The sequence below is a fragment of the Aedes albopictus genome, chromosome 2 (genome assembly GCF_035046485.1).
Source record: "Aedes albopictus strain Foshan chromosome 2, AalbF5, whole genome shotgun sequence".
NCBI lineage: Eukaryota > Metazoa > Arthropoda > Insecta > Diptera > Culicidae > Aedes > Aedes albopictus.
The window spans coordinates 67,094,535-67,119,878 of record NC_085137.1 but is presented as its reverse complement, the minus strand read 5'-3'; the positions used below and the strand labels follow the sequence as shown (position 1 = coordinate 67,119,878).

Genomic DNA, 25,344 nt, shown 5'->3' with positions numbered 1-25,344 from the left:
ACTTTTACATGAGATATAATGTAAAATTACAGTACCATCGTGTAAATTTCCGCCAACCATTGCGTAAACCATCATGGTCGCCAACCGGTTACACGACTATTAGCGGAAATTTACACGAACGTAACGTAATTTTACATGATATCTCATGTAAATATGCACCCTTTATGTGCATGATTTTTCGTTGAATTTTACATGAATATTTTTTTCTGTGCGAATTATTTAGGGAACGAATCACAAGATTTCTTGAAAGACTGCTCCATAAATATTTTGCGGATTCCATACGAATTGCTCCGACAGCCTCGTACAGCATTTCTTTACGAAATGTTTTCTGGCTTTCTACTAGGGAGGCCTATGGAATCTTGAGAAGTTATCAATTGATCGTTTGGCAATTTTTATGACGCAAGTAATGGGCTGCCCTAGTCGAATATTGTAAATTATCCAAGGCTTTTGAAAGACCCACGGCTTAGAAACCGTTTGAAGGCCTTTTGAATTTAACATGTGAAGGAATAACAATAATAATAAAAACAAGCAGTTTTTGTAACGCCGATGTTATCACCTTTTTTACAATCGTCGGAATACTTTTAGGTCTTCGGCGATGTTTTTCCTTTGTAGTATTATCATCGGTTACGTGAAGAAGAAAAATTTGAGCTCCTCACAAGAAAAATGTATGTATCCCAATGGAAAACCCACACTAAATTCAATCACAGTATGGATGCAGGAGAAGCAACTAATCGCGTCCAAGTTTTGCACAATTCGGCATCAACATTTCAAAAGGGGGTAACTGCTTTTACAACCAATTACTTCTCACAGAGCTGTGCATCGTATATCATTCATCTTACGCAATTCACATCCATTAAACGAAAGAGGAGGAATTTATCTTTCTATTTGTGCTAGTGGATTGCTCGGGAGGGATGAGATACGGTCCACAGCTTTATGAGAAGGCATTGGTTGCAAAAGCAGTTACGCCATTTTGAAATGTTGGTGCCGAATTGTGTTATGGGGAAACTGGATGCCTTTTCTCTTATTAGGATTCATTTTGTTTCTTTTTAAATAACGGAGCTATATTTACAAAATCAGTTTAAATAGATAATTAGAGGAAGGATTAAGCAATTTTCTGATTTTTTTCATAGTGAAAAATGTTTTAAAGAAACTATTATTAAGCGAATGTAGAAAGAAAAATAATTACAAACTAATACAAATTTTAAACCAGGAGATACTTTGATCCTTCCTGTAATTATGTATGGAAACTGTTTTTTTTTGCAAATATTGCTCCATTATTTGAAAAAAAAATAAAAAAAAAAACAAAAAACTTAAAAATAGGAATAGGCATCCAATTTTGTCTTGAACGCTAGAAGCGTTAGGAAAAACACTGTTAGGTACCAGAAATTGGTCATACTGATGCACTCCAAATTCAACATTTTAAAAGGGGCGCAAAATGGTCAAAGTTATACACATGAATAAAGTTACCTGAAGCGGATTCAAACTACGACGCGACAAATCCTCACATCTTCCTGGAAAATCAATTCCTCCGAGAAAGCGCCAGCCAGACGACATCCCATTTATGTCTTAGTCCCAAAGTTGCCACACCTGCCTGCATTGACTTTTTCCCCATTAATCTTGTGTGTATGTATATTTTATTTATTTCCGGGAAAAATCGCTTTCCTTCGGACGAGCCAGGTTCGGGCCGGATGGTAAATGCCATGTGATGATGACAAAGAGGACACCGACATACTATCAATGAGGAGCATTGGAGCTGGGTTGATTGTGATGGTGTGTGGATATCACCATGGATATCCAGATGGATAAGACCATCTTTAAAGCCATTTAGAGACTCAAATGAAGGCTAATCAGGATTATATTTTAAAACGTAGTACAATATTGTGTGAAGTACTGCATGTGAGACATTCAAAAGTGTGATAGTGACAAACGGTGGTGCAATATCAGTAGTCCATTGATGAGACTGATATTGTACAGCTCTGATGGGGACTTGTTCATCTCTATCTAACACATCATTTGTTGAGGGCGTGTGCTGAATGGACAGAAGCGACATACAATTTTATAGAAACAGATATGTGAAGATTCAGCAAAAATGTTGGTCGGTAGGTCATGTGGGAGCATTGAATAACATCTGATTACGGTTTTGGAAAAAGAAACGGTAGTCAATGTCAGGGAGATTACAAACCGATATCATCGGTGTTGGGAGACATATAGTTTGAAAGTGAAGCTCTTTGTTAGTACTATGACAGATGTATAATGTGGATGTGAATTATTTACATTCAAAGTGATTTTGTTTGACATTCGTGTATGGAGCGTGTGTTCAAATATATAAGAATTTTGTTTCTTTTTTTCTGACGGAAACAAATAGGGTGGTGTTTCAAATGTTGGTTTCCATGGAAATCGTTATTTTTTTTTTGCATTTCAATGATTTATGATTGCATAGGATTACATTGTCCTTTTCACTGTAAAATAAAGGTTGAACTACGTTATCAGTATTTCCTTATTATGCTTTATATTACGAAGATGAAGAAATCCTTACAGCAAGCTAGAATTTCTCAATATCACCTAACTAATCACTCTAATTCTACGTTCATATTTATCTATATGCAGTGTTTATACATTTACCCGTATTGTGTTACTTCGTGATACTATAATAGATTGTGACTTATTATTCCAATTTTAAAAGTGCCTGTTTTTAATTTCGAAACATTTTTAAAAAATATTATGTACTTGAAGAGCAATACCATAGAAACTGCCAAAATGTCCATTGCCCACGGTTTTAACGATCATTTTAAATCGCCGCAGTTGTTACTTTCACAACCAGAGGCGTGCGCATCGTTTTTGTTCGCGTTTGACGTTTCACACAAGCGCCTGCTGTTGACGATATTACGAAGGTCAGTGCTTCGCGCAATATCGTCACCAGCTGGTGCAACTGAGCGATGAGTTTTCAAGAAATTTGTTCTAAGTGTTATGTCTGTGGCAATACCATCATGGTTTCCCGAGCAGAAGAAAATATCAACAGCATAATAAAATATATTTTTTTGGCCTAATAGCTGTATAATAGAATCAGTCAGAAATTTTTGAACTTGTTACTGTTGTGTTATTCTTCATCACATATTTGTACATTCTCTATAGCAGAATAATGACTAAACTTGTTATACAACAAAATATATAATTGAAATGTTATCTTGTGGATATATCCCAAAAACTTGAACATAACAAAATAAGATTGCCCAACAAAACATGTTATTGAAAAGATATATTTTGATAAGTTAACTATAACAAATTATGATATAAAACAGACTATGTGATTCTGTTGTTATCAATTTGATATTCTCCTCTACTCGGGTTATGTTTTTATTTCATAAACATGATCTGCACTGGAAATAAGCCACATTCTATCGTGCATAGTAAAACTATTCACATTTTCAAAAATTCTCTTCATGTGTGACTATTTCGTTGTGAATACAAATTGAGCACCGATGCAAATTTCACTCAATCTCATAGGAATCAAGAGTTCTGCCAAAACTATTGTGTGTTCGAGTTAATTCCCCAGTGCCATTAGTTGTAAAGTTAGTTGGGAACTTTCTCTTGGGGCTTTTAGTTAAAGAGGTTGGACAAAACTCAGGCTTGGCGGTTTAAGCAGCAAAACTTTAATTTTTCAAAGAATGTTCAACTAGTTTCTATAAATAGTACAAATTTTAGCAAGATTTAGTTATGCTACATGAAGTTAGAGGACTTCTAGTCAAATGCTTATTTTATCCTATAGTTATGACTGTTTCAGACTGTTACTTATGTTTACAATTTCAATTATCCGAAAGAATTGAAACTAATATGCTTGAGAGGAAGGACTATGAAACTTTATTTTTTTGAAAATGTGAATTTAGTTAATGTGTTCAAGTTATTACTAGCTCTATGATTTACACCTCCACCAGTGATGTTGCGGCAAGCGATTTTCAAAGTGCTCTGGCCTAGTTTAGCGTTATACTGAGAGAGAGAGGTCGGAAACAGAACAATAGTGGTAGTGTGCGATTGAGACTCCAAACCCCCTTTTACAAGTCTCAATAAATTTAGTAGGAAGGATTGCATTACCGTGGGACCCCTCACCACTCGTACATAGGATAGATACCTGTTGGCAGTGCTAGATAGTGACCCCGCTGATCTTTGGAAGATCCACCGAGAAGTGCGGTGTGTGCTGACGGTGCTGCTTCACCGGCGTCATCGTGCATCCCCGGTGCCGATGAGACGACGTGCATTGGGTATGAATTGGCGGTGGATGAACGACGAATATCTGAACGAATTGGTTGAGAATTTTGAATTTTCTGCTGTTCGACGTCATACGCTGTTTGATTTTGTATTGGAACGATTGATTTATCGCACTATACTGAACTTGTCCAAATATTTAGTTTGTAATAAAGCTATACTTTGATCGTCGAGTCGCTGAACCCTCGGTCCAACGAATTTCTAATAAAACTCATCATTTCAAAAAACAAAACAAAAAAAACAGTACTTACTCTTGGAGCTGGAGTGGTTCTTGCCGATGTCGGCCAGCGATCGGATCAGCGGCAGTCTGGTTTTCTTGCTGCCGAACTCGTGCTGATGTTTGTGTCGCTTGAGGAGCGCGTCGATGACCTTGTCCCGCGCCTCGATGGGCAACGTGCCAGCATTGACCATATTCTCGCAGACCAGTTCGGCGATTTGCTCCAAGCTGACGGCTTCCATATCCAGCATGACGGTACCGTTCAGCAGCAGACTCCGGAGCTCGAACAGCGAGTGCAGCGAGAGGGTTGCCACGTGCGGCTTGGACCACCGGTTGCCACCCTCTTCGACGTCCTCCTCGAACTTGACCCACCGGGCGGTTTCCTTCCAGGCCATCTCGTCGCCCTCCTTGACCAGCTCTTCCATCTCGGAGAACAGCGGGTGTGATTCATGGTTGCCGTCGTCGCCGACTTCGCCGCCGAGGATGAACTGTACTCTTTGTGCGGGTGGTGTAACTGGAGAGTGTTGACGGGAAGGAAGAGAGAGAGAGAGACAGTGAGTTAATTGGAATTGAAAACCTGTCGAATTTCATATAGGATACGTGGAAACTGTTGCGACGAAAATCGAACGAGGATCTAAGAGGTAGAAAGCTGTTGATGTTCGGATCTGTCAGTATGATAGTCGTGTGCGATGAAATGTGCTCAGCTGATACGTTATAAATGTCAGCTTGAAAATCAGAAGGTGTGATTTGTTGTCATTATTAGATGGATAATAATTATAGCTTGGAAAGAACGCTGTGATGGTCAACTCTTGCCTTTATATGTGTCTGTTTTGAAACTAATTGAACATATTTTAAGTTCTAGCAAAAAGCTCATTAGTAAAGGGTGATAGTAGATGGTGTAAGTGATAAAACCCCACTCTCAAGAAACGCAGTCTTGCACCAACAAGTGTACCAACAACAAATCAACTGGACTGTTATATAGTGACCCTTATGGTCGGAATTAAAAATAGCGTTATAGCTGGCCTTTCGACTGCAAAAGCCGAAATACATCGCAAGACAAGTTTTCTCAGTCTGGAGTCAATCTTGACATATGCGGAGCTAGGAAAACAGTAGTACTAAGAAGCGAACGGCTGAGAATAGCATTGACATTTTTTTTAAACTGCATCAAAAAAGCTTCAGTTTTAAGTTTGTGCCACCAATAGAAATTCAGTTGTCTATTTTATGATAAATAGTGCACATGGTCGTTGCAAAGCTTGGGTTTTTCTTTTAGAACCTTTCACTATCCTTGTCAAAGAAATGTGTTTGTCAAATAATAAATTGCGTGCCAAGCAAATCTCAATTTTATTTTTCTAATAGAGTCTTCATGTGAGTTTCTTAAAAAGAGAAATGTTGAAACAAGTATTGAAACGCTGATTGTTTTGATTCTTATTTTTGTCAGAGTGCGCACTAGGCTGCGGCTTGTTTTTTAAAAGTTGTAGAAACCTGGAATTAGTAAGCTCTTCTAGATTGAAATGACATAAAAAGGGAAACCTCTTAGCTAGAGCCAAAAATGTTGAGAATTAGAGGTGGCGCTTGAAACGTTTGCTCTAATTCTCAAGTTGAATTTTCGAGTAATAAAAAGATGCTTTTACTTCAGGTGCCATAATTTTTAAATTTTTTACCGATTTTCAATCTTTTTTATATGAATCTCTCTCAAATTGGTTTTCGAATAATCTTACAGAACTTTATTATTTTCCAAAGTCACGCAAAATATGAGTTTTTGAAGTTTAGTTTTATTTCTTTCTTTATTTTTCTTCTTACAAAAACAAAAACTTTAGGGCCTGATAACTTTTTAACCGCTTGCCATAATCGGTTTGATTCCAAATAGGATAAATTTGTTAGCGTAAGGTTGATAATGGCTCAGCGACTTTATACAGAAAATAAAACAAGGTGCGATTGCTGGGGATTCTTCGGAAGTTGCTGAAGGGGTGTCGTGGGGATTTTTTTAGAGGTTCTTTCGGGAATACCTCAGAACATTTTTTAGAAATAGGAAATCATTAGGTGTTCCACGAACGGTTTCTTCGGGTATTTCTTGGGAGATTCCATCGAAGATTTCTTTAAGATTTTTTCCCAATTGCTCCAGGAATTGCTTTTTGGGGGATCCCAACACAGATTCCTCCTTAAGGGATTTCATCAGGAATCCCTTCAGGAATTGCTCCAGAGATACCTTCGGTAATTACTCCAGGTTTTTTTTTTTTCTTGGATTGATATTCCTTAGAGAACTCCTCCAGAAATTTGTTGAGAAGTTCCTACATCCAATAGATGATTTTGCCCTTACTCATACAAGCAATTAAGTATTATACTTCTGAAAACTGTTGATACTGTTGTAGAACTGGTATATTCTGAGGATCTGTGCACTAAGAAGTGTGATTTATTGTATGAGAATGATCAGAATAGGTATTATAGAATATGTATCTCTATAATATTCCAATATTGTAGAACAAAAATCTTGTCTTCAGAACTTAAAAGATATTCAAAATCCTTCAATTAATGTAGAATCAATCGTTCTAAAACATAATGAGCCTTTGAAAACAATTATCGATATGAAAATAGTATGAACTCATTGAAGATTTTCTAAGAAATTTCTGGACAAATTCCTATAGAAATTCCAGTAGGAAATCCTTAAAGGGATGCTAAGATAAGTCCTATGAAACTATCGAATCATGGCCAGGGAATCCCTAAAGGAATGCCTAGAAAAATTTATGGAAGAATCCGTGAAGGAAATTTCAAAGAAAGCCCCTCGAAACATTCCTGGAAACATTCCTAGTGAAATCTCTGGAGAGGTTCCTGAAGAAAGACATGGAAGAAAAATAAAGAATCTGGGGATTTATTACTAGGGGAATCCCAAGACCCATTTCTGAATGAATTCCTTGAGGGAACTGCTGGGGCTATTCTCAAACGAATGTAAATGTTGGGCGAATTCCCTGGCAGAATTCCTGAAGGAATTCTATGGCAGAATTTCCTGGCGGAATCCCTGAACGAATTCCTGGATCAATCCCTGGACGAATTCCTGGAGGAATCCCTGAAAGAATCCCTAGACCATTTCCTGGAGGATTCCTAGGATTGATCCCTCGAGAAATTCCTGGAGGGATTCTTGGAGAAAATCCTGGAGAGATTCCTGAAGGAATCCCTGAAGGAATTCCTGGAGGAGCCCCTGGAGGAATTCCTGGAGGAATCCCTGGAGGAATCTCTGGAGGAATTCCTGGAGGAATTCCTGAAGGAATCCCTGGAGGACTTCCTGGAGGAATTCCTGAAGGAATCCCTGGAGGAATTTTGAAGGAATCCCTGGAGGAATTCCTGAAGGAATCCCTGGAGGAATCCCAGGAGGAATTCCTGAAGGAATCCCTGGAGGAATTCCTGAAGGAATCCCTGGAGGAATTCCTGCAGGAATTCCTGAAGGAATCCCTGGAGGAATTCCTGAAGGAATCCGTGGAGGAATTCCTGAAGCAATCCCTGTAGGAATTCCTGAAGCAATCCCTGGAGGAATTCCTGAAGCAATCCCTGGAGGAATTCCTGAAGCAATCCCTGGAGGAATTCCTGAAGCAATCCCTGGAGGAATTCCTGAAGCAATCCCTGGAGGAATTCCTGAAGGAATCCCTGGAGGAATTCCTGAAGGAATCCCTGGAGGAATTCCTGAAGCAATCCCTGGAGGAATTCCTGAAAGAATCCCTGGAGGAATTCCTAGGGGAATCCCTGGAGGAACTCTTGAAGGAATCTCTGGTGGAATTCCTAAAGGAATCCCTGAAGGAATCCCTGGAGGAATTCCTGAAGGAATCCCTGGAGAAATTCCTGAAGGAATCCCTGGAGGAATTCCTGAAGGAATCCCTGGAGGAATTCCTGAAGGAATCCCTGGAGGAATTCCTGAAGGAATCCCTGGAGGAATTCCTGAAGGAATCCCTGGAGGAATTCCTGAAGGAATCCCTGGAGGAATTTCTGAAGAATTCATGGAGGAATCCCTGGAGGAATTCCTGGAGGAATCCCTGGAGGAATTCCTGGAGGAATCCCTGGAGAAATTCCTGGAGGAATCCCTGGAGGAATTCCTGGAGGAATCCCTGGAGAAACTCCTGGAGGAATTCCTGGTGGAATCCCCGGAGGAATCCCCGGAGGAATTACAGAAAAATCCCTGAAGGAATCCCTGGATGAATTCCTGGAGGAATGCCTGGAGGAATTCCTGGAGGAATTCCTGGAGGAATTCCTGGAGGAATTCCTGGAGGAATCTCCGGAGGAATACCTGAAGAAATTTCTGAAGGATTCCCTGGAGGAATTCCTGGATGCATCCCTGGAGAAATTCCTGGAGGTATCCCTGGAGGTATCATTGTGAGAATTCCTAGAGGAATCCCTGGAGAAATTCCTGGAGGTATCCCTGGAGAAATATCTGAAGAAATTCATGAAGGATTCTCTGGATGAATTTCTGGAAATTTTTGGTTATATCCCTGGAGATATAAATGGAAGGAGGAATTCCTGAAGGAATCCCTGGAGGATTTCCTGTAGGAATTCCTGAAGGATTCCCAGTAGAAATTCCTGGAGGAATCCCTGGAGGAATTCCTGGAGGAATTCCTAGAGGAATCCCTGGAGGAATTCCTAGTGGAATCCCTGGAGGAATTCCTAGTGGAATCCCTGGGAGAATTCCTAAGGGAATCCCTGGAAGAATTCCTAGGGGAATCCTTGGAGGAATTCCTAGGGGAATCCCTGGAGGAATTCCTAGGGGAATCCCTGGAGGAATTCCTAGGGGAATCCCTGGAGGAATTCCTAGGGGAATCCCTGGAGGAATTCCTAGGGGAATCCCTGGAGGAATTCCTAGGGGAATCTCTGGAGGAATTCCTAGGGGAATCCCTGGAGGAATTCCTAGGGGAATCCCTGGAGGAATTCCTAGGGGAATCCCTGGGGGAATTCCTCGGGGAATCCCTGAAGGAATTCCTGAAGGAATCCCTGGACGAATTCTTGAAGGAATCCCTGGAGGAATTCCTGAAGGAATCCCTGGAGGAATTCCTGAAGGAATCCGTGGAGGAATTCCTGAAGCAATCCCTAGAGGAATTCCTGAAGCAATCCCTGGAGGAATTCCTGAAGGAATCCCTGGAGGAATTCCTGAAGGAATCCCTGGAGGAATTCCTGAAGGAATCCCTGGAGGAATTCTTGAAGGAATCCCTGGAGGAATTCCTGGAGGAATCCCTGGAGGAATCTCCGGAGGAATACCTGAAGAAATTCCTGAAGGATTCTCTGGATGAATTGCTGGATGCATCCCTGGAGAAATTCCTGGAGGTATCCCTGGAGGTATCATTGTGAGAATTCCTAAAGGAATCCCTGGAGGAATTCCTGGAGGTATCCCTGGAGAAATATCTGAAGAAATTCATGAAGGATTCTCTGGATGAATTTCTGGAAATTTTTGGTTATATCCCTGGAGATATAAATGGAAGGAGGAATTCCTGAAGGAATCCCTGGAGGATTTCCTGTAGGAATTCCTGGAGGAATCTCTGGAGGGAATTCCTGAAGGATTCCCAGTAGAAATTCCTGGAGGAATCTCTGGAGGGAATTCCTGAAGGATTCCCAGTAGAAATTCCTGGAGGAATCCCTGGAGGAATTCCTGGAGGAATTCCTAGAGGAATCCCTGGAAAAATTCCTAGGGGAATCCCTGGAGGAATTCCTAGAGAAGTCCCTGGAGGAATTCCTAGGGGAAACCCTGGTAGAATTCCTAGGGGAATCCCTGGAGGAATTCCTAGGGGAATCCTTGGAGGAATTCCTAGGGGAATCCCTGGAGGAATTCCTAGGCGAACCCCTGGAGGAATTCCTCGGGGAATCCCTGGAGGAATTCTTGAAGAAATCCCTGGAGGAATTCTTGAAGGAATCCCTGGAGCAATTCATGAAGGAATCGCTGGAGGAATTCCTGAAGGAATCCTTGAAGGAAGCCGTGGAGGAATTCCTGAAGGAATCCTTGGAGGAATTCCTGGAGGAATCCCTGGAGAAATCCCTGGAGGCATTCCAGAAGGAATCCCTGGAGGCATTCCAGAAGGAATCCCTGGAAGCATTCCAGAAGGAATCCCTGGAGGAATTCCTGAAGGGTTCGTGGAGGAATTCCTGAAGGGTTCGTGGAGGGAGTTCCTGAAGGATTCCCTGTAGAAATTCCTGGAGGGATCCCTGGAGGAATTCTTAGAGGAATCCCTGGACTTGGAGGAATCGGTGGAGAAATTCCTGGAGGAATCTCTGGAGGAACTCCTGGAGGAATCCCTGGAAGAATTCTTGGAGGAATTCCTGGAGGAATCCCTGGAGAAATTCCTGGAGGAATTCCTAGAGGAATCCCTGGTGGAATTCCTGGTGGAATTCCTGGAGGAATCCCTGGAGGAATTCCTGGAGGAATCCCTGGAGGAATTCCTGGAGGAATCCCTGGAGGAATTCCTGGAGGAATCCTTGGAGGAATTCCTGGAGGAATTCCTGGAGGAATTCCTGGAGGAATCCCTGGAGGAATTCCTGGAGTAATAACGTAATGTAATAACGCTTGTGTTTTTTCCTTGGCTTTTTCCATAATGTATATGAAGTTATAAGTGTTTGAAGAACATAACGAATTGTGAATGATTTCATGAACGTGTATTTTTGTAAGGCATTTTATGTATTAGATTTGAAGTGTTTTCGGAAGCAAATTGCAGTGAAGAAGAGAAAACTACGAAAATGTACGAGTTCTAAGCATGATGATAAGGAGCAAAACTAGCAATCAGAAAAGTATCTTACAACACTCTCCGTCATCAACGACGCTGAATCTTCGCTGTGTGACAACGTGAGGCTTGGGAATAGCTGTTAGATTTTACCGGAGCATCAAATGAGGATAATTGGTTCAATTTAACAATTGGGGGAAGAAAAACAGATTATGAAAAAGAGAACAATTGTCGATGGTTAGTTTGGACGATAGATGTGATTAGCACAATCCAGCAGACAGAACGTGTCATACATGTTATGAGAATTAATGGCAATTACGGAACAATCGAAATGGGTTGACACAATCGTGTCAGCGTGAAAGTCACCATTTCGACGTGGATTATGAATAGTGAGTGCCAATTTGGGAGCGATTTGCGTTTCCGAGCCGAATCTACGATACGATTGAATTTTGAACCCACCAGATTGGTTCATGGGCAATTTCATTGTAACCTACGCACGGTTGAATGCGCGCGGCGTGATGATGATTACAGCGAGTGTCGGTTAGGAAATGGCTTTTTTTATATCTCGTTACCTGGTCGATCGGACTCGGTGCTGGCTGAACTCTTGTCGCCGCTGTCCTTGCTCTGTTGGTGGTGCTTGTGGCGACGCCTTTGCGAGTGGCGCCTCGACGAGCCCGGTATGTGGACGCCAACGTAGACCGTGTGCGCTCGGTGACCTGTAACGAAACATGCATATTGGAAGTGAATGCACTTTCTGATATCTGGGAGGTCTGAGTAGGTTAAGGTGTGTGGGGTTCGACTGGGTTCAATGCCGCCGTTGCTTTAATGCAGCTCTTTCATGACCTTTAAATGGAACCCATATTACAGTTAGGGGTCATTCGTGAAAATTTGGCCAACCCTTATCTTCCATACTAGACTTCTGGCCATTCAAAAATTTGAAAATTCGTATGTAATGTAGCGGTTACTTTGGACAGAAGACCCCACCTCTTCTTCCATCCCTACATGGTTTGGAAAATATTTCTGATTTTTTTTGTAAACAAGCAATCCACTCCATCAAATTGTAAAGAATCTGTTTTTGTTGAATAAGACGCTTTGAAAAGTTGTACAATTTATGTATGATTCAACATTAGCAGTCAAACACATGTTTCAATTATAAATTGAAGGGTAAAAAATGTGTTCATCGAATAAAACAATGTAAAATGCCACCGCTCATCAACATTCAATTAACATTACTCTAGGTATTAAAGAACATTCCTGGGTGAAGCGACGCCCGTGGGAAAAAGTTGGACGAATTGCTGTAATCGATTTTGATCAACAGCAAATCATGGGGGAATAAGTGCGATGGTGATGTGCATATTATTGGTCGGTTCAAAGCAGGTTCAAATTGTAATCAGTCTGTGCTGGGTTGTTTCGCTGGCTGGATTATGACTGATTATGGCGTAGGTATATATTTATCTATGCAGAAGGTGATTGCTAATGGGAGAAAGAGGTAGGCCCATCACGTTCGAATTGATTTATCGTTATCAACGACTGGTGAACATGTAGACTTAATACAAACAGATAGGTGAAGGCAAGGGTGTATGATAACAGGATTATGTAAATAAAGTTGAGTGTTACTGGGATTATAGAAAATAATTGTTTCGTTGTGATAGGCAACCAGAAATTGGAATTAGTGTTGTTTGTTTTCAATGCATTTTTTAAATAAACAACTCTATACAACAAGCACGAAAATGACGCTTGTTTAAGACAATAAAACGCATGGTAGATTTTCAAACGGATAATTTACATAATCCAAAGTTATATTTCTTTGTTAATAAACTCTACGCAATATCATTAAAAAAAAAAACAATCAATTACCATAATTCCATACACACCAAATTTTTTCCAGTGATTCAGCAATTCAAATTGCTGAAAGCATTTCAGCAATGCAATATTTTGCTGAAATGCAGCACTGCTTCAACATTTTGCTGGTTTTATGTTTTGCCGTATACAGCATAACAGCAAGCAATTTATTTTTGCTGCTAACCAGCACTTCAAATGACAAAACATTTTAAACCAGCAAAAAAAATACTTATTCGCTGCAAACCAGTAAAATGCATTGCTGAACGTACAGGGGATGGTCAAAATGTTTGGGATAGGCAACTTTTTTTTCTCTCACAAAAAAGTTCAACATGCTATAACTTTTCATTGAGCGCATCAAAAAATCTCAAATTTTGACTATTTGTCAACCTATTATATGTGCATCATTGGTACAAATTTGGGCTCGATTGGTTAATCTTTCGCAAAGTTAGAACCGTTCGGGTAAAACACTATTTTTCAGACAACTAATTTTTGAGCTGTCATATCTCGGAAAACAGTGAACCGAATTGAATGAAATTTTGAACGTACACTAACAATAAGTAAATGCTTAACTAACTATTAAAACATAGGTACTTTTTAAACGTTGAAAAAAGTTATCATGGATTGACACTTTTTGGGTTTTTTCTCGAAAAAATGTAATTTTTTTACATCAATGTCAATAAATTTTAGTGTTGATATCCAAAGATTTTCCACTTCTGTTCTTAAATTATTTCTAATCAAATATATTATAGCCTATTTAGATTGAAGGAAGAACACATTTGATAATTTTTGTGTGGTATTGTAAATTTGACTTGTTTTCCTATATATGGGTAAAAATTTCAACCCGGTATAACTTAATTCGCCGTGAGGAAATATTACATTTTATAACGTCGTATCCAGCTTTCCACGCTCGCCATAATGGCGGATGCTATAAAATAATTTGACAATATCTGTGCCCCAATTAACGCAACGCCTTATTTCGTCCATAGCAACCTTTGATAAACACATTTTTCCATGTCAACAGAAAATCTCCATTTGTTCGCATGAAGGAATGTGAATTGTGTGTTAAAAACTAGTGACTTTTTAGTGAATTCGTAACATTGTAAGCATGCCACTTAGATGTTGTGTGGACGGTTGCCGGGCTCTTCGTGGTCGTGACAAATTGAGTTTCCACCGATTTCCTGCTAAGCGAACCGCGAGCGATGCTGTGCGATGCCAATTGTGGGCTGAAGCAGTTGGTGCGGTTGGGAAACGGCTGAATAAACTCTTCGTATGCGGTCAACATTTCGATACAGGTAGCACATTTTAAAATCAACTATATCGTTTGCTTCCAAACTATATTTATATTTTGTTTGATTTCGAAGGAAAACCAGCTTCACCGGGTGAATTGAACAAATCCAACTGGATACCTACGCTTAAGCTGTGTTTAGATAAAGCTGCAAAAAATCGTAAGTCTTTTTTTATCATATGTATGTAAAACAGAAATAAGTTTCATTTCAATATTCAGAGATAGATAATTCAAGAGAAAATTCGAGAATAGTCACTGGAGAAATACCGAATCGAAGTCAAAGTACAACTGATCACAATAACTTCATAGGTATGTATTTTAATGCCATTTTCAATAACTATTTATCAAATCTCGTTACAGATCCCATTTTTGAAGAAAATGAAATAATTGTGGATGAATCGTATTTGTTGGAATCTGATACTCGGACGGATTGGATAGAACCTGATCCTTTTAATACCTTTATAATGTACGAGGAGCCTGATGGTTATCACGAGTCAATTATGGATGAACTTGATACTGGAGAACCAATCATATTCGAGTCTGAAGTATATGATAACAGTGTTCAGTATGACAACGATAATATATCAGTTGACTGTGAAACAATCATGGATAAACTGAGGACAGATGAGTTAATCCTTTTTGAACCAGAAATAGATGATGCCAGTTTCCAGTTTGAAAATACCAGTGTCGATTGGTCCATGCTTGATGAAGATCTCTTGTCGGAACACAACAACAATGATGAACTTGTATATGCTGATATATCTCCAACTGTTATCTCACCTGATGATCATTGTGAAGCAAATAGCAATGTGACTAGTGCAATACCTACACGTGCAGAATCTTCTCCTGTAAGTTTATATCATATATATTCACATATTATGGTCGGATCTTATTGGTTAACATTTGGACTGTTATGGCTTTCTCAGTATAAGGGAACGCGCATAAACGCATGAACCTTCCTCCTCCCTCAAAGCGTGACGTCGGAATAGCCGGCTTGACATAGCCCAAAGTGTCGGACATATGCATTTGCGCCTTTCTACTCACATATAAAAACACATATCAAAAGTTATCGCTTGAAAAAGGTCCATGAAACCAAAATGACGAGCTATTCCAAGCCTTGTCAGACTAGCCGTTGCCATCTTATAGACAACGATACCCAGAACAGTCCAAAATTCCAATTAAAAATACTCCGACCTATATTTAGCGGGGATCATAAAAAAAACAATATCTTTTATTGTAAATTTTGGAAACATATCAATTAGACAGTGTACCACCGAAAGGCATCGCGAACAAAAATAAGCGTATAGTAATAACATCAATAAAATAATCGATAATAATATGTATTCTTTGCAATATATTCCACTTTTAAGCAAACTATAGCTTAAGAAACTGTTATTCAGCTAGTTATGTTTCTTGGGATTAAGCCTGTCTGAAAAATAACAATGAAGATGATCCACTCTTTCGGGCTCCCAAGATATATAACCCCTTAACTTTGATAATGTTGGTTCTAGCGCACATGCCCATATCTCACCGTCGATATGTTGTATCGTTTGGTGTTTTTGTGCAGTATTCCTAATCCCATTCTCAATATAGAAGACAATTGAACATACGGGCGAAAGTGTGAAATAAACTTGCAATATTTCCACGGTTTTTGTTTGATTTTGGTAATACGAATGGCCATTGGCGGAGATAAGCCGGACAAAGAGGGGCAACTGCCCCTCCTAACCTAATTTCTGTTCAACTGAAATGCCAAAAACGATTCCAATAAAATTTGCCTTCATCGCAAGACAATTATACTGGATACGCCACAAAATGTTTCAGAAAAAATAATCAAGTACATATATACAATCATTTTAGCGCCAGTTTCTGGTCGGCTCAAATGACCACAGAGAACAGATAACCAGTCCAGTTTCAAAACTGTCTGTTTAAGGGATGTAACGGTCATTTGAAATGACAGCACATGTAGCAACACCGAAGCGGCGCTGCTATCGCATAGTGCCCATGCTGTAGACAGTGGTGAATATGAAGCAACTTGCTATATGGCGGTGTCATCGCTAAACAAATTCGATTTCTTGCACAGTTTTTGAAAGAAAAGTTGTTCTAGCTTGGACGTCTGTTCTCTGTGGAACTTAGCTGTTTGCAAACAAAATATTATACAAACTTTTTATTACAGAACTCAAGTACAAACGATATGATCAAACATTATGAAGATAAATTAAAAGAAAAAGATGAAGAGATTGCGGAATTGAAGGAAGTAATTTCAAAGCAGAAAAAAATTTTGAAGTCCTTCAAATATGATGTGAAGTCATTTGAAGGTCGAGATACGCAGGTCAAGCATCTCACTGGATTGCCAACGTATTCCACTTTAAAGACGGTTTACAACTTCGTCGAGAAAGGAATTGTTTCCTATTCGGACACCATTTCGAAAGAACAAGCATTTGTCATGGTGCTTATGTTTTTGAGACTTGGATTGTGCTTTAAAACTCTGGCTCATTTGTATCAAGTTAGTCCTACGACAATAACGAAATATTTTTATTCGACCCTCTATTCGTTATACGTGCAGCTCGGAGGGCTCCTTAAATGGCCTGAAAAGGAAGTATTGGAAAGTAATATGCCAGAAAAATACCGAGATGTATTTGAAGGTCCGATCACAGTAATATTGGACTGCTTTGAAGTTTTCACCGAGAAGCCAGGAGTAAAGGACGCCATTATTAAAATGTACAGCTCATACAAGCATCATTATACATTCAAGGAATTAGTAGGAATTACACCATTCGGCTCCATATCATACGCATCAAGACCGTACACAGGAAGGACGTCGGATAAACATATCACAGAACAATCAGGATTCATGAATTACATCAAAGCTGGGGACGTTGTACTGGCTGACCGGGGCTTCACTGTAAGAAAAGCTGTCCAGGATAGAGGTGCCCTGTTGAAAGTGCCTGATTCAGCATCAAAAAGTAAGCAAATGAGCTCATCGTCCGTCGAAAGAACCCGTGCACTGGCGTCTGTCAGGAATGAAGTGGAAAGGGCCATTGGAAGTTTGAGGCAAAAAAGCGAAGTACTTAGCAAAAGGGTACCGATAACGGTCATGAATCACGAACACAATGGACAAAACGTACTGAACATGATTATTGTTGTTTGTTGTGCTATTTTTAATCTATGTCCAGCAATAATTAGATAAAAAGTGATTGGTAGGATACAATAAGAATTATGTACATAAACTATTCATAAACATGTTTTATTTTAAGTTTCATGTCCCAATGTTAATTTGATAACTGTTCGCTCAAATATTACGTTACGTTAAATTTTATAAATTATCGTCGCCTTTTTTTCACACACATAACCCATTTGAAAATATTCCATGAACTGGAACACATCGGCAGACACCATACCTTAATCTTCATATCTCTTTCGTGACGAACCAGCATAATTGTGCTGTTGAGTGGTAACATTTATCCATATTTTTTCATCTGCTTAGACTTTGTTTTTTGTGATGTAAACTGTTTCAATAATTCAGCCATTAATTATACTTGCATGTGTGCAAACAAACTTTTATTTACGTTGCCTATGAGATTTACCACAACAAGGCAAACGAAAGCGAACAATAACCGTAAAACATGCAAAAGTTTTATCTGTCACATATTTTTTATTTACGATTTATCTGGGTAGTCAAAGCTAGAAATCGAAAGATAAAGAGTAGTTCTTTCATATGAGGAAAAATAATTGTTGTTTTTTTTAATAAATGAGTTCTGGAGAGCCAAAATTGCGTCATTTGTATGGAGATTTCACTTCATTGTACTCCGTTCCAAAAGGGATACATATGGCATTACGACATTAACAAACGATTCCAAATAGTTTCCGTTAGTCTGCTAATCTTATCGAGCAGCTGTTCATTAACTATATAGCATGTCCCGCTAATATACATAAAAGACGCCTTATTAGCACCGAGGTAATTTTACCACTTATTAAATTCAGCATCACAAAAAAGGGACCAGGAAAAAATATACTTGGTAATGAACAACCTTGTTCAAAAGAACAGATAGAATCAATCTTGTTTAAGAAAAAAAATATTAAAAAAATACAAAACATTACAAACAATACAATACAAACAAAACAAACAATACAAATATTACAAACAAACTAATTTCAACAAAAACCAAATATGATCGTTTGCTAAAATTTCAAAAACACAAATGCGTAGATGCATTGTTCAAAAACGAACGCAGTAGAAGCAGCTTAACGTACCTAAATTGATGAACAAAATACACTGTGACTAATAATATGAATAGGTGCCCAATAAAAATAAAGGTAAACAGTAAACACGCAAAATCATAGCTTAAGTAGTCTATTTATAACAGGAATTTCTTATACTACTTAACTAATATATCATCTAAACCATTATAATTATTTTGCTTATCGTTCACTTATACATAGCTGAAAAATGATGCCCTAAAATTTCAGGAGCTAGAACATCAGTAAAAAATTTTTCAGCTTTTGGAACGTTCAAATTCGAGAACTGTTCATTTTTCCGAATCTTGAAAAATAATGTAAACTTGGGTGCCCAAACAACGAAAAATCCATAAGCTGCTTCAGATAAAAATATTTGCATTTGAATTTGGTAGTAGTATTCATGTGAAGGGTTCATCATCAAATTCCCATCGACATTTTTCTTTAAATATGGTTGTTGACGATTCAATAACGCTTCAATTCCTTCTTCTCTAGACAATGAATCAAATTTAAATGGACACTTAACTTCCACAACAACCGTGCCACAGCACGAACAATTTATCAAATAATCGGGTGTGGCAGCAAAATAAGGATATTTGTCGGATACTATCAAACCACATTTTCTAGATTTAAGATCGGTGTGTTTGTTGTGCTGAAAAGCTTGAAGAGCAGCTTCAACACCATGCCGCTCATTGCGCTTTCCATATAAAGTAGCGGGCATATTTTGTCCTTCGTTTTGGAGAAATATTGATCTGAGCAAAGTTTTCGATGGCTTCGCAACACTGGTCTTCACACACTTAGCAAAATTTGAAGCAGTTATCCTTCCGTATCGCATCTTAAACCATAATGGATCCGCGTGCTGGTCCCGTGTCAATTCTTCAATTATTGCACAATTTGACTCATCAATCTTCCAAACAATGGTTTTACCAATGCTTATGAGTTCTTCCAATGGCTTGATTTCGTTATTTTCATCAAAAAAAGTGTTCATGGAAAGTGACAGGATATGACGTCTCTGTGACATTATGTCTTGGTCCTCATGAGGCAGCTCCGTACTTTTAAAAAACGCTTTAGATACAACAGCATCGTGGCCTGCGTTTTGGATATCTTTCAGTAATTGTTTATAGTCTTCATCTGATTTGGCTAGATCATAATCCTTCAAACAGCATGAAGATTCGGTTTTTCGCCCGAAGTGAACTTCATCGATCGGTTTAAATAGCTCCTCATTCGCGCTGCTACCACCTGGTTGAGTCCAATACGCCGGCAAATCAGTAACTGACAACTGTAATAGTATTTTTTTAATGATCATAAGAAACGAGCGTTCCAAAAGTAATAATTTACCCGCTTTCCAAGGCAGATTTCTCTTGCGTAAGCCAAGGCGTAGAGAACTGCAGATACATGAGTGCATGTTTCACCAGCTCCCGCAGTACAGTCGCAGTGAGCTGCCAGGATAGAACCAACTTCGTAGTCTTGAGATACACAATCATTGATAATGATCCAACAATCAGCTGGTACTTCGTTAACACGCATGCTGTGGAGAACCTGGTAATATCAAAACAGATGAGTAAAATATTCTTTAGTACATATAAAGACATATGAACTTTCGAGTTTCTAGTAGCAGTAAAAAACAGAACCGTTGTTTTCTGTTTCTGTGCAATTTATCCTAATCTGTTTCATTCATACCTTTCCGGAAACTACATACACTTCCTGACTCTTGAATCCCTTCACTTCTTTCACGAAGCCAGCTTGAAAGGATTTGTATGCGTCCAGCGATTTAAAGTTTCGGTTAATGTTTCCCGTACGAAACGACAGTTTTGTGATAAGGTGCTCGAAAATTCTGTCATAATCGACAGTTAACGGTAAGTCGTCGGCTGTAAAATTCATGTTGTAGGGATCAACTCCTCCAACAAGAGCCGTCTTTTCTTTGTAACGCTCAAAATCATCTTGATGAAGTCTTCGAACTTTTACTGAATATGATGATCTGGGCATATTGCAAGTCTTCTGGCTAGAACAAAGATGCATGCTTTAAAATTTGGGTTTTTTTAAAAGAAATATTCAAAGAACTTAAATAAATATCAATAAAATAATTTTAGCCTACCTTACGAGTAATTATTTCAACGGTTAGCGAGGTAGATAATACACAATTTATATTTTTTTTAGCAACAATAACGAAATGTAAAACTTTTGCCTAATTTGTTTTTCACTGACAAGGAAAAATGTGTTTATCAAAGGTTGCTATGGACGATATAAGGCGTTGCGTTAACTGGGGCACAGATATTGTCAAATTATTTTATAGCATCCGCCATTATGGCGAGCGTGGAAAGCTGGATACGACGTTATAAAATGTAATATTTCCTCACGGCGAATTAAGTTATACCGGGTTGAAATTTTTACCCATATATAGGAAAACAAGTCAAATTTACAATACCACACAAAAATTATCAAATGTGTTCTTCCTTCAATCTAAATAGGCTATAATATATTTGATTAGAAATAATTTAAGAACAGAAGTGGAAAATCTTTGGATATCAACACTAAAATTTATTGACATTGATGTAAAAAAATTATCAATATATTGTTGATAAACGTTAAAAAAATCATTCAATTTGGTACACTGGTTTCCGAGATATGACAGTTCAAAAATTAGTTGCCTAAAAAATAGTGTTTTACCGGAACGGTTCTAACTTTGCGAAATATTAATCAATCAAGTCCAAATTTGTACCAATGATGCACATATAATAGGTTGACAAACAGTCAAAATTCGAGATTTTTTGATGCACTGTATGAAAAGTTACAGCATGTTGGATTTTTTTGTGGGAGAAAAAAAGTTGCCTATCCCAAACATTTTGGCCATCCCCTGTATATCAGCATTTACATTTTTTGCTGAGAATCAGCAATCTGATCGAACTAACAAAAACGGACTTGAAATAAATTCATTGCTCCATTTCCCCATTATGTGAAACTGCCGTTTTAATCTATATAGAACTGTTTAGTAAGTGCAATACAAATTTCGGAATCGAAATGTAAAATATCTCTTATTTTTTTCTATTTTAGCGCTGGAGCCGGATGTCACGGAAATCAGCAAGTGTGTAACTCGAGTCGAATATGCTTCGGAAACAATTCAAGCTGATTGAAAATAAAGCAGATCATTGATAAAAAAAGTTTATAACTATGATATTTTGGAGAAAAAAACCCCCTCCCGCTCTTCTTATGTATGTTTTGATTCAGTTTGGATCTTAAAATAACTGAAAAACCAAAAAATTGACTCGACCTCCGACTGCTGTTAAACCAGCAAACTATTAATTCACATTACTGATCATTCAGCAAACGAACTGCCACTTTTTTGGAATTCGGTATTGCTGATTGTTCAGCAAGTTTACATTGCTGGAAGAGGTGCTGGACTTACAGCACAAAATAATCAGCAAAAATTTGCTGATTTTCAGCGATAAAAATTTGGTGTGTAGATTTCCGAGCTGCTGTCACCAACACAATCACATTCCGGTTTTGTTAGTGGCAAAAGTGCAGTCGTTTAAAACAATCCATTATATTATGTTGAAACTACCAAACCTCTGCTTGCTCTAATAAACTGTCAAAAAGTTCGACAAATGTAAATATTCGTATTATCTGAGAGATAGGAGACAGCTCACTGACAGCCACTTTGTTTACACTTCTCCTTCTTACTTATATTTCTCTATTTAGTGCACACTAGAGGTGGGCAAAACGGCTCACTTCAGTGATCAGAACCGAGTCGGATCAATCACTCTAGTGAACCGGATCTTCTGAACGGATCTGCGGCTCAGTCATGAATGACCGAACCGCACTGAGCAGTCATAACTTTACGAAACGTGCTTTTTCCTTACGCCAAGCAAACACAGCTAAAGAGCCAGCGGTGGCTCCGAACCCTCACCACTACAGTCGTATACCAACCGCGTTCTGTTCCCTAGCGAAGAATTCACGCATGCGGTCCGCTAACAACGCATACGATGCTCAATCGGGAGAGCGCAGATCCGACTGTCCTGAACCCTTAAATGAAACAACACAGCGCACGAGTAACTTTCACACAGCGAGCAAAAAGATAAAAGAATTTTCACTCATATTTGTGTACGTTTAGATCAACACAAAAAATGTGCTGATCCGGTGTTACACAAATCTAGATTGAGTTTAAATAAGGGCGAAAGTAACATGAGAGAGTTCTCTGCATCGACTCTCTCTTCTGCAAATTAAAGTGACAAGATGCAAATTCAATCGAACTTTTTTACACTTAGACGCTAGATTGCATCACAACCTAGCGATTTATGACCAAAAAGTGGAACCATACTTGTATCTTGTCACTTTAATTTGAAGAAGAGAGAGTCGATGAAGAGAACTCTCTCATGTTACTTTCGCCCTTATTTAAACTTAATCTAGAAATCTGCGTGAAAATTGTTTTGTCTTTTCGGTCGCTGAGAGCGATGCAAAGAGAAGCGAACGTTTCTTTTCTTGGGTCTTTCGTACAGAGGCACGCGGACGGGTGATCCGGCTCTCTCTAAAAAAGAACCACGGTTCGCTCACTAACTGCACGGATCCGGATCTTTTCAACGGGTCCGGATCTGATTGCCCATCTCCAGTGCACACAATGGTTTAAAAATGTTATATTGGTCAAAAGTAATTTCCACATTGAGTTCGCTGAGGCAGAACACGTTAAATTGATGGATTCGTTGTGCTGGTTGAGGAAAACTGATCATCGTTGATTTATCTTTTTTAATTACAACAAACGGGGTTCGATTCGCGGTGACAGGTTCTCCTTGACATTAAGTAGCTCGCAATCAAAGCCTGGAACAGTTCCGTTTAAACTAGAAATCAGTCTGTCGCTATAGGTAGTAAACTGATAAATCGCTTGATTTGAACTAGAATTTAATGGTGTATTACAATTTAATTCTCTGCGTGAATCTAGGTTGCTACTTCCTAATATTCCAGAACCATAAAAATTCATGAGTAGGGCCATCAGTTTTGACCAGCCTTCAGTGCGTTATACCCCTTTCGGGACGGAGCTCAAAAACTGAAATTTCCATACAAATTGCTCAAATTTGGCTCTCCAGAACATTCACATTTTGTAATATAGGGTATTGTACCATTTGGGCAGGTGTACCTATTTTGGGCACTTGTCACTATAACTAAGTCAATTTCAAACCGATTGATTTGAATTTTTTTTTTTACAGAGTTAGATACTGTACGTGCCTAACTCTGGACAAAATTTCAAATCAATCGGTTTGAAATTGACTTAGTTATAGCGGCAAGTGCCCAAAATAGGTACACCTGCCCAAATGGTACAAGACCCTATCAAAACTTTCTCTTTTGCATTTGCAAGAACTACTCGTTAACTTTCGATTCCTAGCTTTGTACACCTAGATAAATCGAAAATTAAATATTTTCGAAAGATAAAATGTTTTCATGTTTTACAATTTTTGCTCACTTTTTGTTTAACTTGTTATGGTAAATCTCACACACAATATAAACAAAAGTTTGTTTGCACACATGCAAGTATACGTAATGGCTCAATACACAAAATAATTTACATCAGGTAAACCAAAGACTAAATAGTTGACAAAATTACGTAAATCTGTTATTGCTCAACAGCACAATTGTGCTAATTCGTTACGAAAGGGATACACGGTGTCCGGCCATTTGACCGAATGTCGTTTAGACGAACGTCGCTTGGCCGAATGTCGTTTGACTGAACGCCATTTGGCCGAAAGGGTCATTTGGAAGAATGCCATTTGACCAGGGTAAGAAGAATGTGGCACTGCAAGCGAAAAATAGGCAACAAAGAAGGCACGGCAACAACGCTTTGTTTTTTTTTGTTAGCAGATAATGACAAAGATCGCTCCCGAGTTCGTTCGCAACAAAAACGGTAGGAATATTTGTAGGACTTGGGGTTGAAACTGCGAATATTTTTGTCGTAGACTTTTCCTTCTTTGATTCATAGGCTGTTCTCTCGAGTGGCATGATCATTCAGTTCAACATTCCTTTTTCTGCCAAACAGCATTCCATCAAACGGCGTTCGGCCAAATGAATCTTTCGGTCAAATGGCGTTCGACCAAACTGCATTCGGCCAAATGGCTTTCGGCCGAATGATCCAGAACCGTTATTCAGCGGTCCACCTTTTTATAAATGATTGTGAAGTCCATTAAGGTGGCGATTTTCGGATAGTCCTCCCCGAAAAAGTAAAGAAAATGCATTTGGGTAATCAAATTGATGGACCCCCCGTTAGTTAGAGCCACAACCATTTTGGCGGACCCCTCGATTTTGGTCAATTGTTGACTCACTTAAACCGTTATAACTCGAAAGTTTCGTCAGAAACCACTGAAAAACGAAATGTTGTTGAAAAGAGAAAAGATAGAGGTACTCTTTGCAGTTATAAAAAGTTTGGTTGGCCATATTGATTTTGGCCGCCATCGGTGGTTGCCAACATGGTGAAAAAAATGTATTGGTACATTCATGGTGGCCGAAATCATTATGGCCGACCAAACTTTTTATAACTGCAAAGAGTACCTCTATCTTTTCACTTTTCAACAACATTTCGTTTTTAAGTGGTTGCTGGCGAAACTTTCGAGTTATAACGGTTTAAATAAGCCAACAATTGACCAAAATTGAGGGGTCCGCCAAAATGGTTGTGGCTCTAACTAACGGGGGGTCCATCAATTTGAAAACCAAATGCATTTTCATTACTTTTTCAGGGAGGACTTTCCGAAAATCGCCACCTTAAACACTTTTGAAGACATGGTGTAAATAGTGGGACGGTCTCAGCGAGAGTTATCCGTTATCCAAAGTCTTATGGTTATTTGCTT

The 25,344-nt window shown here is 38.8% G+C and overlaps 1 protein-coding gene across 30 annotated transcripts in view; it reads right to left on the bottom strand.

The window, feature by feature from the left end:
* The window catches only part of LOC109423877 (electroneutral sodium bicarbonate exchanger 1), a 215,044-nt gene that overhangs the window by 53,722 nt on the left and 135,978 nt on the right, over positions 1 to 25,344 (bottom strand). For 15 of the 30 annotated variants that reach the window (XR_009997409.1, XM_062849775.1, XM_062849771.1 and 12 more), the window contains 3 exons: positions 11,733 to 11,876; positions 11,237 to 11,299; positions 4,512 to 4,991 (listed from right to left, as the gene is read on the bottom strand). Coding sequence is in view for 29 of the 30 variants with exons in the window: in XM_062849775.1 (XP_062705759.1) it covers positions 4,512 to 4,991; positions 11,237 to 11,299; positions 11,733 to 11,876 (687 nt within the window). In the remaining variant the exon portion in view is untranslated. Of the gene's footprint in view, positions 1 to 4,126; positions 4,340 to 4,511; positions 4,992 to 11,236; positions 11,300 to 11,732; positions 11,877 to 25,344 lie in introns of all 30 variants that reach the window. The other 15 variants (XM_062849782.1, XM_062849790.1, XM_062849781.1 and 12 more) reach the window with 4 other exon arrangements.